The sequence below is a fragment of the Amblyomma maculatum genome, chromosome 10 (assembly GCF_055883805.1).
Source record: "Amblyomma maculatum isolate TAMU_Amacu chromosome 10, ASM5588380v1, whole genome shotgun sequence".
NCBI classification, from domain to species: Eukaryota; Metazoa; Arthropoda; class Arachnida; order Ixodida; family Ixodidae; genus Amblyomma; species Amblyomma maculatum.
In genome coordinates, this window is record NC_139353.1 from 51,682,551 (window position 1) to 51,694,762 (window position 12,212).

At 44.8% G+C, this 12,212-nt stretch overlaps 1 protein-coding gene across 5 annotated transcripts in view; it reads left to right on the forward strand.

Annotated features, from left to right (window-relative positions):
• LOC146176381 (pancreatic lipase-related protein 2-like) overlaps nt 1-12,212 on the forward strand; it is a 59,729-nt gene that overhangs the window by 45,181 nt on the left and 2,336 nt on the right. For 3 of the 5 annotated variants that reach the window (XM_084582725.1, XM_084582724.1, XM_084582726.1), the window contains 3 exons: nt 983-1,235; nt 4,649-4,834; nt 8,581-8,811. In XM_084582725.1, the coding sequence (XP_084438851.1) occupies nt 983-1,235; nt 4,649-4,834; nt 8,581-8,811 (670 nt within the window). The remainder of the gene's footprint in view (nt 1-982; nt 1,236-4,648; nt 4,835-8,580; nt 8,812-12,212) is intronic. The other 2 variants (XM_084582727.1, XM_084582728.1) reach the window with 2 other exon arrangements.

The window sequence follows — 12,212 nt, forward strand, 5'->3', positions numbered from 1 at the left end:
CAAAGAACGAACATTTTAAGGATCTTAGATGCCGAAATACGCACGTTACTTGTAGCCATGCAGGTCACTTCGTGCGATTTGGTTAAACCGGGACTTCATGTCTATGTCGAGTAGTCACTTATGTTAGCTTCCTAAAGAGGCAGTTTTGGACTGCATGCTGATAAGAAGTGTAAAATATTACAGATACGTGTTAAGGCATCGGTAATACACAGATAGAAACTGCATGTATGTGGATGAGGAACCACAAGGGGAGCCATAAAGGGGAGACATGGAAGCTTCATCATTTTTCTATGGCATGCTACACCACTCTGTCATCGCACCATTGCACATTCGAACTACCAGTACCCGGCCGTAAGACCTGTCAGTATGACCTTTCAGAGGCATGCTCACGATATCTCCTGGATGTGCGGCTTTATGTGTTAAAGTGCAAGACTACTTCACAGATTCCGGCAGACGGCGTGCGGCGATGTTCGACGCGAGGAGTTTTCTACACTAACTTCAACCTCCATTTCCGTTGGTTGCTGTTTTATGAAGGCGATTAGTTCCGTTGCGGATTTGTTGAAAAAACTGTAGATATAAGTTTATTATATTTATAGCACATTCTATATGGGAAACTGATTCACAATCTCCTTTTGTGACCACAGTTGATGCCCTCGTGGTAATGCGACAGCAAATAAAGGCTCGAAACACGAGGCGATTGGTTCTGTTACGAATTTGTTCATAAATTTGTAGATATAAGTTTCATATCTTTAGAGCATATTCTATATGGGAAACTGATTCACAACCTCCTTTTCTGACAACAGTTGATGCCCTAGCAGTAATGCGACAGCAAATGAAGTCTGGAAACATGAGGTCACAGGTGAGCGGGGAGGCTGTTAGGCAGCCGATTCTGTGACCAAGTAGAGTGCTTCCGATTAGCATTGCTCGTGCTATATGCATTGTGTGGACTGTTCTAACCTGTGCTGATTTTCTTTCTTCGTAGCTTGACTGCAACGTGTTGATGGTGAAGTGGATTAAGGGAGCAATGTTTCCAGACTACGCAGTAGCTGCCGTAAACACTCCATTGCCGGGTGTTTTGCTGTCTTTGCTACTGGAGGAGATGATGGTATCTTCTAACTGCAGTTTGATGCCGGAAAATATGCACCTCATAGGGTTTAGCCTGGGCGCGCACGTCGCTGGATTTGCAGCCCGGCATTTTGAGAGGCACACTAAGAGGAAGCTTGGACGCATCACAGGTATTAATTGCAGTAAAAAAAAAAAACGTTCTTACTGAGAAAGACTGAGCAGTTAAAAACAGCATGCGGTAAATATGGCAATGTGGTGGCCAAACATCGGCCCTTGGAATGGTGCCGTAAGGTGCGAATGTAGTGGCTCTGAGCGTTAGTCAAGACAAACACAAACATTGGTGGTCACAGAGGGCAGTGTGATACTGTGCTAATTCAGGTCAGCTGCAGACCTTCGATATTTTATCGCAGAAATAAAAAAAATTCCATCAGTAATGAATTTTTGGCAGTTCAGTTGATGCATTTTAGCAATACGTGAGCATGACCTAATCGCCGCACATTACTGATGCTCCTGGAGCACATACCCCTAATATGGTGCGTCGCAGTCTGAGATGCGTCATTTGCTGAATGCATCCGCCTTATTCTTGCTGCGGTAGTTTCTCTGCATTAGGCCCTTTTTAAACTTTTGGCTGCTGCGTAAGATTAATACCACTTGGTTAGCTGACGAGCGCATTGAGGTCAAAAGACGTGACCCCGACAATCGCGACGCATAAGCTTAAGCGTCCCACGAAGTGTTCCTTTGTAAATAGATTCATATTAGGCACCTAAACGCACTTTAACGCGGACAGAAAATTATGACTCACTTAGATGTAATACAATGTCTAATACTAGCACGCCTTTCACTATCAGCCTTAAAAAGGAACGAACACTGCGCAAAAAAACCTTTCGTGTACACTTAAGCTCCATTCTTATTCACACTGCGCAGCATGTGTTAATGGCCGTCGTCTTGGACTCTCCTTACGGATCTTCGCGCCCGCGCACTTCGTTACTAGCTTTATCCATAATCCTTTAGGTAATGGGTTGATTATTTCACACATGGTTCAAGCGCAGCTTTAGGGCTACAAAAAGTTATGGAATTACACCCGATATAAAGCCCTGCTTTGACCAAGCTGCACGAACGTACCTGCTTTAGCCAGGACTACCATGTCTTACACGGCATGGAAGGACAACGATGGATTCGATTCCGGTCTCTGATGAAGATCAGCAATCATAGGCGACAACTCCTTCCATGCTAAGCAGCCTGATGTCACAAAAGTAGTGTCCAACACTTTCTTTTACCAGCTATGACCTGCGAGAGCCGTGCTTGTTATTTTCGCCCTGAACCCCAGCAGCGCTAACGCCGATAATACCAGAACAATGAGCCAGAAAGCGAGCATTTTTGACAGTACGTGAAAAGAAGGAGAGACGCATATTGAGCAGGCAAGAATAAAATATTACCTTCAAGTCCAGCTTTTTCGAATATCTCACTCCTGTGGAATGTTCCAAGATACTGTTATGAACATTTCATTATAAATTGTCGATCATTCCGATCATTACAAAAAAGTTTGATTTTATTCTAACATGCGCTCTGCTTTGGTCTTTAAGGCTTCCGTCAAGACCAATCGAGTGCACATTTGACAATCGACCGCAAGAAACGTCTAGAATTCTGAGCCGAGATGTTGAGATATGCTATTTGCCAGAATACAGTGTTACATTGTGCAAGAAAGTTGTATTCACAAACAACATCCCGCCAAAAAAAGAGTTCTCATTATTTTTGGATGATCATCAGCCTGATTGCACTCACTTCAGGCAAAGACTGCTTCCGCGTGTCTCTCAAATTAATCCGATGCAGTGCTATCTGCAACCATTATATCCCCGCAAACGTAATGCCATTTGACCGCCTAACTTCCTGCCACCCCAGGCTAGTCTTGCCTTCGTTTCGCATCCAGTGTATCGTTAAACGCAACTATAGGTTCAATTTTCGATGGCACTTTATCAGGAGCCAGAGACACATAGCACCACTAACTGTGTCACATGCCTGACAGCCACTGTGATTAGTTACTCAGAAGCTGCTGAAGATTCTAGACCAGTGGTTATTTGGGGTATTCTTATGAAAAGTAATGGGCAATTACTACACCACAGTGGCCAAATCCTGTTCTGGTAAGAGAGTGCATTGCCGACTATGATTTCCAGGATCAGGTCAAGCAAAAGTTCTGATTGGAGCATGTATTCCTCGCGCAGAAGGACCGGTTCTGCTGAAAAATCGGAAAAGACCCTCTTCGTCGCATTTCTGCAACTAAAACCGCTTGAAAGGCATTGAAATCGCTAGCCCCTATGCACATAACCATGGTGTGTTATTAGCAACATAAAGAGCCATCATGTAGTATCAAATAGGTTTTAGCTGCACAAATATACCTTTCCTTGAAAAATGAAAGTTCTTTATAAGGAATAGGTGTAAAAGGAAGCTAGCTTAATATGACGTAAAAAATGTCAGTCGTAATAAACTGTGTAATGATTTTTAAATAAGCAGTCTATTGTCAGCTGTCTTCAGGAATATGTCTCGAAGTACAGTTGAAATTCGATTTAACAAAGTTGAGTGGAACGTGAATTATCTCGTTAGATCGGGAACTTCGTTAAATCGAGTGCGGCTTTTCTCAGTCCTATAGTTTGGTGCATTCGATTATAAGGTGCGGTGCTATTCAAAAAGCTAGCGCAGCATGACACTTGCGAATCCTTAATGCTCCGAAAATGAAATGCGGCCAGAAAAAATGACCGGCGCTGGTAACAAACAAGAAACAAAAACTGTTACTCATCAAGAAGAGCCCGAGAAAACTACAAATTTATTTTCCAGCAACGAATTCGATTATCTTTGCCTGCATGCGCTTTGTGAACAGTGACTGCACTGATTTCTCATAGATCTCAAGAGCTAAGTAGCACTGTAGGCCTAACAAGCTGAGCTTGTGAGGTGCATGCACTCAAATGCACAGAAAAATGTCCCCAGGAGCACAATGGTGAAACACAAAGCGCGCCACAAAAAGCACCGCATTGTAATACCGCTCCTTGGAATGCGACATGAGACTGTTTTTCATTTTTTACCGCTGGCACCATCTGCTGAATTCAATTGAAAACCAGAACTCTCCTTTCGCGCAGTGCAGTTTGAAGAAAATCGGGACGAAGGTGTCTGGCGCTGTTACCGTGGGCTAGCAATCAATAATTTTGGGATGCTATCCTACAAAATAGAACAAAAACAATCCTTTTTCATCTTCATTTTACGAAAAAGTTATATTAATCGGGTCATATCATGGAATTGATTTCAGTATTTCGAGTTAGTCAAAGCATTGGATTCTGTTGGCTTCTGAGGGGGAATTACGATATCTTCGTTAAATTGGTACTTTCGGTAAATAAGGATTTGTTGAATCGAGTTTTGACTGTGTATTGCTTTCAATGCTCTTGCCGTACATACAGAACCAGAATTTTGCTGGAAGAGCGAGTGTCTAAATTCAGCCTTCTATTGATTGTGCCATCGCATGGCACAATCAATAAAAGGGTGCAGAATAACTTATTTTATGCCAGACGCTATCTAAACGATTTTCTTGTTTTTTTAGGCTTGGATCCTGCTGGACCTTTGTTTGAAAAAACAAATGTATCCTTGTCTGCAGCGGACGCGGATTTTGTCGACATTATCCACACTAGCGCAGGCCAGCTAAAGAACTCCAAGCTTGGCCTCAACGAATCCAAGGGACACGTTGACTTTTACCCAAATGGTGGATCGCAGCAGCCGGGATGTGATGGTAAATAATCAGCGCTATTCTTCCTCGCGTGCACTGATGTACCTTTTGTGTAGTGATGATTGTAGCATCAATATAAGGCCAGACAGCACCCATTATAAACAAAGGTTAGAGTGTTCGCGTGTGAAAAATTAAGCTTGATTTGTGGCGATAAACCAAGAAAGCTGCAATAAATTCAGTAGCAGCGAGTATAATCGGCAAAATTGATTTCTCTAGAATTACCGCGAAGTGAATGGTAGGTGACAGCGTTTCAGGAAATCTCCGTTGTCCACGATGATCGGTATATATGACGACAAATCTCGTTCGTTGAACAACGATTGCTCGTCTTGTCGACTTTTACGCATGTAGCTTCGGCCTGAAGTTCAAAGTTTAGTGTGAGCTTGGGTTTAATGGCGTATAAATATTTGGCTTTCCTGATTCATAAAGCGTATTTCATGGCTTGCTGTAGCTGCAGCGTGAAAAGCAAAAAGCATCATCGGCTCATTTTTTGGCTGGCGTATAGTTGTGATTGCTCCTGTGAAACTTGCACCCTCAAGTGGAGCATCGATACTTGAATTACTAGTACAGAGAAACCGCGAAAAGAGTAAAATAACTTTTGCAAAAGGTGACGAATAAAATGCATTGTTCTCAAATTTATTTTCCGTGCATTTCTTCAATACAGCAAACCTGCCTTCGATATCGGAATAGGAATAATTGAAAAAAAAAAAAAAAAAAAAACTGCCTTGTAGTCTTTGCCTTGTAGCCTTTGCTTATAACTGGAGGATAGGATTTAGAAAGAACATATGTCTGCGCCTAATACGCAACAGAAGCAAATATCTTGTCATTGTCCGAATTTCTTGAGGGCAACAAGTTCCTTAATGGGATTAGATCGTTAGTGTTGGTGCAAACCGACGCGTCGAACGCTGTAAGCGAGGTTTAAAAACCCAGTTCATTTCTGCTGCGCAGAAGATCTCAAAGATGCGACGCAAGCGGAACAATGGGATACAGCACAGGAATACAAGGAGCTCGGCCGCCTAGAATTGCAAGAGTGCGGCAGTTCATAAAAGTAACCAAAATACAGCCGGACTCTAGAGCTCGGCTTTTTGAATCTAACGAGACAGTGTTAATGAATTATGTTTGCCAAATCTATTTGTGATTCTTATTTGCGTATATTATCATTGATACTCACTTAGCTATGTACCAATCTCTTATTTATTCTGCAGGTTCATCGCGCATGCTCTTTTAGCACAAAGTCGTAGATCTTAGGCAGAAAAAATCATAAACCAATTATTGGAGCTGCGTTTGAAATGTGTGGTAATACACAGGACCAGAAGAACTACAACCAACTGCAATAGTGGCCCAATATTGGGCCCATTGCTTGCGCGGCCTCTTATGTAAGAGACCGCCTAATAAGGCTTACAAATATGCCGGCTTGGCCCAGGGACAGTGTGTCCGGCTTTGAATACAAAAGTGCTGGAAGTCTGGAGTTGTTATCACACACACACTTCCACCTAGAGCAGAGGCCGAATTGGATGCACCACCCAAATCGGCCATGTGATGTGGTTGGGTCACGTCGCACACCCCTACGCACAATCGGCGCCCAGCGATGCCAGCCTCCAACATGCCGCCATTCGGAGGCATGCTCCTGATGTTTCGCTCACGCCGAAGCGGGATTTTCTGAATACGGTACCTTTTAAGCAATTGGTGAATGTCTGAGCAATATATCGATAGTTCACGCGGCAGACGCAGCCCCTCACGCTGTGGTGGGCGTAGTGGCGCAACGCTCCTTCGCAGCTTGTCGAGATGCTCCCACACTACACTTGACAGAGCGCCGAACCTCCTGGGGTCGCAGGGAGTGTGTACTACGGCTGCCTAAGTCAAAAGGCTAGTTGCCGGTTCACAGTGGCTGCAGGCCCATGGGGGTTCGGCGCTCCCTTAGGTGTATGTGGGAATATTTCGACGGGCGGCGAATGAGCATCCTACCACTATGCCCACCGGCAGCATGACCGAGTCTCAGCAGCGCTACAAAATAAACCCCTCGTTGGCTGCTTGCAGCGTGCTCACCAAGATTCACTAGTCGCGACGAGCCATCTCCCACCTGATGGTGAACCGACAGAGCACGCACCGCCCTACGGCACTATAGTGCACTCGGGTAAAGAAAAGGAAGTGCCTTGAGCTCGAATAGCGCGACGGAATTTGTGTGCTGAAGCGTCACTGGGCAAGAGGCTTACAGACACCATCTTTGCGCTTCTGGCTGAAAACCGCATTTCGGGTAGCTTAATAATACGATTCGAACGTTTGAAATATCTGCATCTGTGACTGCAGTATACATTGATGTATATAAATATGTATTCCATTGGTAACATCAATATATCAAAGCTTCAGCTCTTCACTGGAAAAACTGCAGTGTGATAAAGGCTATTTGTAGAAGCGGAGTCGTTCCGAGATCACCTCAAAAGCTCACACTGCGAATATTAATTTTCAAAGGAGACACGCTTTCCTTTGGCTTCACCTCGGCCTATTACATTTTGTAAGAGATTCAATGCTTTGCAAAGCGTTTCCTCAATTTAACAAGTGTAAACGCACTTTAACAGCTGTAACATGAATAAGATCGTGCATGCAAGATCCAGCAGGCTAAAAAAGTATGCAGTCATGCGCTTACGAATATTAAGTGGTGATGCAGGATGGAGCCCTATTATGTGCAGCTAATGCACTAATCTTCTGGACAGTTTCTGTGAGGGAGGTTGGAAGGAGTACTTCCGGAAATACTATTTTGTTGTTAGAATTAGAATGTTGAATGATTTGAGGCAACCTAACTTACTGCATCGCTGCATTTCTTCACAGCAGGCGGCTCGCGGTATAAAAATTTGCTTTAGGGGACTTTACTCCGACTGTGTACTTAAAGTAGAACGGTGCCATCGAGTTTCAGCACCACACTGTGGTGACTCACTGGTTTCGGCGCTTGATTGCTCCCGGCAGCGGTACTCACTTTTCGATAGAGGCAAAAAGCAAAGCGCCTGTGCACCCTGCAACATCAGTGTATGGTACAAAACTGGATTTATGTAAACGGTACAAATCATCCCGAGCCCTTCACTATGGCACCCCAACAGCCTGAGTCGATTTGGGACGTTAAACCTGCTAAGCTGACGAAGCCAGACTAAGCCAGACTATCAAGCTTCAGTGTATAGCCTATGATAGAAAAACAGCGCAACAGACGTGGACGGAGGTGAATAAACAAACAGGAGGGGCGCTGAACTCACAACTGAAGTTTATTGTTTTTCTATCACAACATCTTTCACAACTGTTTTTCTATCATGTCACCATACCAACTCGCGCAGATGTCTCTTCTATTACTGTATAGCCTACTTGCACCCGTATTCACTTGAGCATGAGATGTGAACAAATGGTATATTGCGAGTTTTGTATTGAAAAAGAAGGGTAGCGGTCAGCCGTTAGGGCCTTATTGCAGCGTTACCTATCTATGGAAAGGAACAGGAAAAAAAGCCGGTAGAATACATCTACTTGCCGTTTTGCTCGCTTCATCGCTTTCGCGCTGTCACACAGAAGAATTATAAAATAAGTTTCTTCCCTACTGAAAACGGAGAAAGAAAGAGAATGTGGCGGGCGCCTTCCCATGTGAAATAGTGAACAGTAGGTTGCCGAGGTAGAGGGACGTATGTTTTAGGGAGGGGTGCTTAAAAAATGCCACAAGTGCAATGACTCATTAGGTTTCAGCCATTGATTGTAGTTTTGATGACTAAACATTTCAGACCCCTTTGACTTCGCCTGCAGCCATAACAGAGCTCAAGCTCTTTTCATCGAGTCTGTAACAAGCAACTGCTCGTTTACATCGTGTTACTGCAAGGGTGGCTGGAGCGATTACGACAACTGCAAGAATGCGAATAGCTCCCTGGCTGGTGAAATGGGATACCACAGTATTAATAGGACTGGAAGAGGTGATCAGTATTTAAAAACGAATGACCAACCACCATACTGTAAAGGTAGGCAACGCCATCGAAGAGATGACATAGGAATAATAGTGCGAGGAGCGCTGCCTATCGCTTTGCTCTTTTGCATCCGTGTGACAGTGAAGAACATTGATCTGTTTTGAATATTTTAGTTTGTTTTTTACTCCAGTATGCTTGTCTCGTTCGTCGAGGGTATTATTAAGCTTTCGTATTTCATTAAAAGTGCCTTTATGAAGTTTTAGCGGTAAGGTAACTCGGGAGATGCACCGTTGGTTTTCCTCTTTCGCGGAGAACAACCTTGTGTTTTCTCCCTACTGCTACTTGCTATGCCAATAGCAGATACTGCGTATATTGCACGTGTCTAGCCTTTTTAAAACAATGGAATGACGTCCCATCACACAATTGCTCAGTGGCTGTTGCCACAGGAAAGTGCGGAAGAGCGCAGCTAATGATAAAAGTGAGTGGGTGAGAGGGATTAAGGCGAGGAAAAGGTAACGAGCAAGTAATAAAAATTTCGGGAAAAATGTATAGGGCAAAGTGCTGGAAAACCTTTCGCAGGAAGAGGCCGCAGCTAGTCACACGCTGCTCCCTTCAGCTGCAGTACATACAAGTGTAGTGCACTCAACCACAATCGCAAGCACCGCTCGCAAGCAGCTTTTGTTGTCGTTAAATGCGTGGCGTATTATGCCACCAAATGCTTAAAAAATATATATATCTTAAGCTGCATGTAAGCAGGTGAGCCGAAACGCACAAACAAATCGTGAACTGGACACGGGGGCCATGCAATTGAGGTCATGCCCGCCAACGCTGTACCGGATAACACTTTGACACTCTGAACGCTGTGGCCAATTTGTGCAAGCGCTATAAATAGCTATAAGCAGAGCGAATTCAAGGAATAAACATTCGAACGGATAGACTCCTGAACCGGCTAGAGATATACTAAGACCGCGGCATTTGTGTGAGTTATGGTTGCGCTGACGATGTACTGAACATATTTAGTTCTCTTAAACCTTTCTGGCGTCATCTTCTTTCGCAGCTATAATTTCAATCGCAAGAATTTTAGCTTAGACGAAGATTTAAGAGGTGGCTCGAGATTTATGTGGGCAAGCTAAATGCGATTCAGCAGCGCTGGAGCGTTTCCTCTGTTTATCCCAAAACGACACACCGTTTATTGTGGTAGAGCATCCGCCTCGCATACGGGAGGTACCGGGTTCGATCCCTGGTGCCGCCGGTTACCCACCGGTTTTTCAATGGGTACAAGCTTTCCTCCGGCCTGGTGCTCGGCTCTTATGGGGTGAAATGCTTGGAAATAGGGTCACATAATGGACTTATTGTCCATTATGGTGGCCTTGTGGTAGAGCATCCGCCTCGCATTCGGGAGGTACCGGGTTCGATCTCTGGTGCCGCCGGTTACCCACCGGTTTTTCAATGGGTACAAGCTTTCCTCCGGCCTGGTGCTCGGCTCTTATGGGGTGAAATGCTTGGAAATAGGGTCACATAATGGACTTATTGTCCATTATGGTGGCCTTGTGGTAGAGCATCCACCTCGCATTCGGGAGGTACCGGGTTCGATCCCTGGTGCCGCCGGTTACCCACCGGTTTTTCAGTGGGTACAAGCTTTGCCCCGGCCTGGTGCTCGGCTCTTCTGGGGTTAACTGCTTGGGAAAAGGGGCCACATAATGGGCTTTTTGCCGCACAAGGCGGACTTATTGTTGTCCGATGGCGGAACTGATCACTGCCACATCGGAGCAACTATTTAGGACCTGTGACCCCTTTCCCAAGTATTTCACCCCAGAAGAGCCGAGCACCAGGCCGGGGAAATCTTGTACCCATTGGAAACCGGTGGGTACCCGGCGGCACTGGGGATCGAGCCCCGTATCTCCCGAATGCGAGGCGGATGCTCTACCACTAGGCCACCGCTTCATCCAAAAAACCACCGTATATTCCGCATAATTAGCCTTATAATGCAGCGCATGTCGAGGCATTCAAAAAAACCAACTACACTGCGTCGCGATATAGACCGTTTTTTGCGGCAAGGAGGAAACAGCCTCGAACTGGAGCGAGCAGCGTCGCTCCTCCTCTCTAGTATGTGTGGATGCGGTGGTAGCAGCCGAGGCGCCAAGGTATTCTACGCAGAAAGCGCATGCACTTCCGAGTCGTTTGCACACAAAACTTCTTGAATAATTGAAAAACATCTAAGCTGCTCAGTGGAGGGCGTGTTTTTATTTTGTCTCGCTTTTTAAGCTGACCTTTTCCCTTTCTTCTCTCCGCCATTTCTTTTCTTCCCCTTCCTGTTTGTTTCATTCCCGACGGTCTCAGCTTACCTGCTCACAGGAGCCGTGGCAAGCAAAATCTTTTTCTTTCTTTACTTCGTTGTTCTAATTAACTAGAAGGTAACAGAGGACTAACAGCAGGTATAAAGAACAGCGCGTTTAAGCGTGCGTATCGCTGCACGCTGTTCCAGTTGCAACTACGTATTGCAATTGGGCGAAGATGAGCGGCGTCCGAAGCGAAATTGTTTCGCCTTAAATCCCTCAGAGCCCCTTACAGAGGGGAGTATTCAAAATAGACAATAATAAAAAACCCATGCATTTAAGAATAAAAAGACAAGTATCTATTATACATACAGTGTTATTAATATATTATTTAATTTATTTTTACGTAATTTAGCTGTTTAGATAGTTGCGAAATGAGAAGCGGACAGGCCTCTTGCGTTTTGCCTCAGAGTGCGGAATCGAACCACGGTCCCCCGGCTCAGTAGTCGACTGCCTTATGACTACTGATCCACTGTGGAGGAGGTTTTACGGTTGCCCGTAGGGCTGTCCTAATACAATCTATTCTCACGAAATTTTAAGCAATCGTAGAAATGAATGCAGCTGGCAAGAGGTTCGAACCTGTAGAGTTATGTTTTGCGTTTTATCAGGTATTTCATACTTATACCTACGAACCTTTTTCCTAAAATCGACTGAAGGTTTAGTAAGGAAATACGTATTACATGAGAGAAGAAAAGGTCATTTTGTACCATCATCAGGAGATGTAGTCGCTTGAACAAGGTTTAGTTTATGGGGTTTGACGTCTTTAAGTGTCTTTAAGTAGTGGAGGGGTCCGGGAATTTTGACCACCTGGGGTTCTTTATCGTACGCTGATATCGCACAGCCCACGGACGCCTAGCTTTTCGCCTCCATCGAAAAGCGGCCACCGCGACCGGGATTTGATCCCGCATCCTTGGCGGCAGTAGCTGAGCGCCCTAACCACTGCGCCACCCTGGCGGGGTACTTTCTACTTTGAACAAGTAATCTTTTCTTTTCTTTCGGCGCTGTAAATAGTTGTCATAGTAACAAGGAAAATTCGAAGAGCAGTATGTCTGCTTGCTGTAGTGGTGGGTTTAATGTTGCAACAACCTATAAGAACAAATTTACTTCAATAACTCTGAA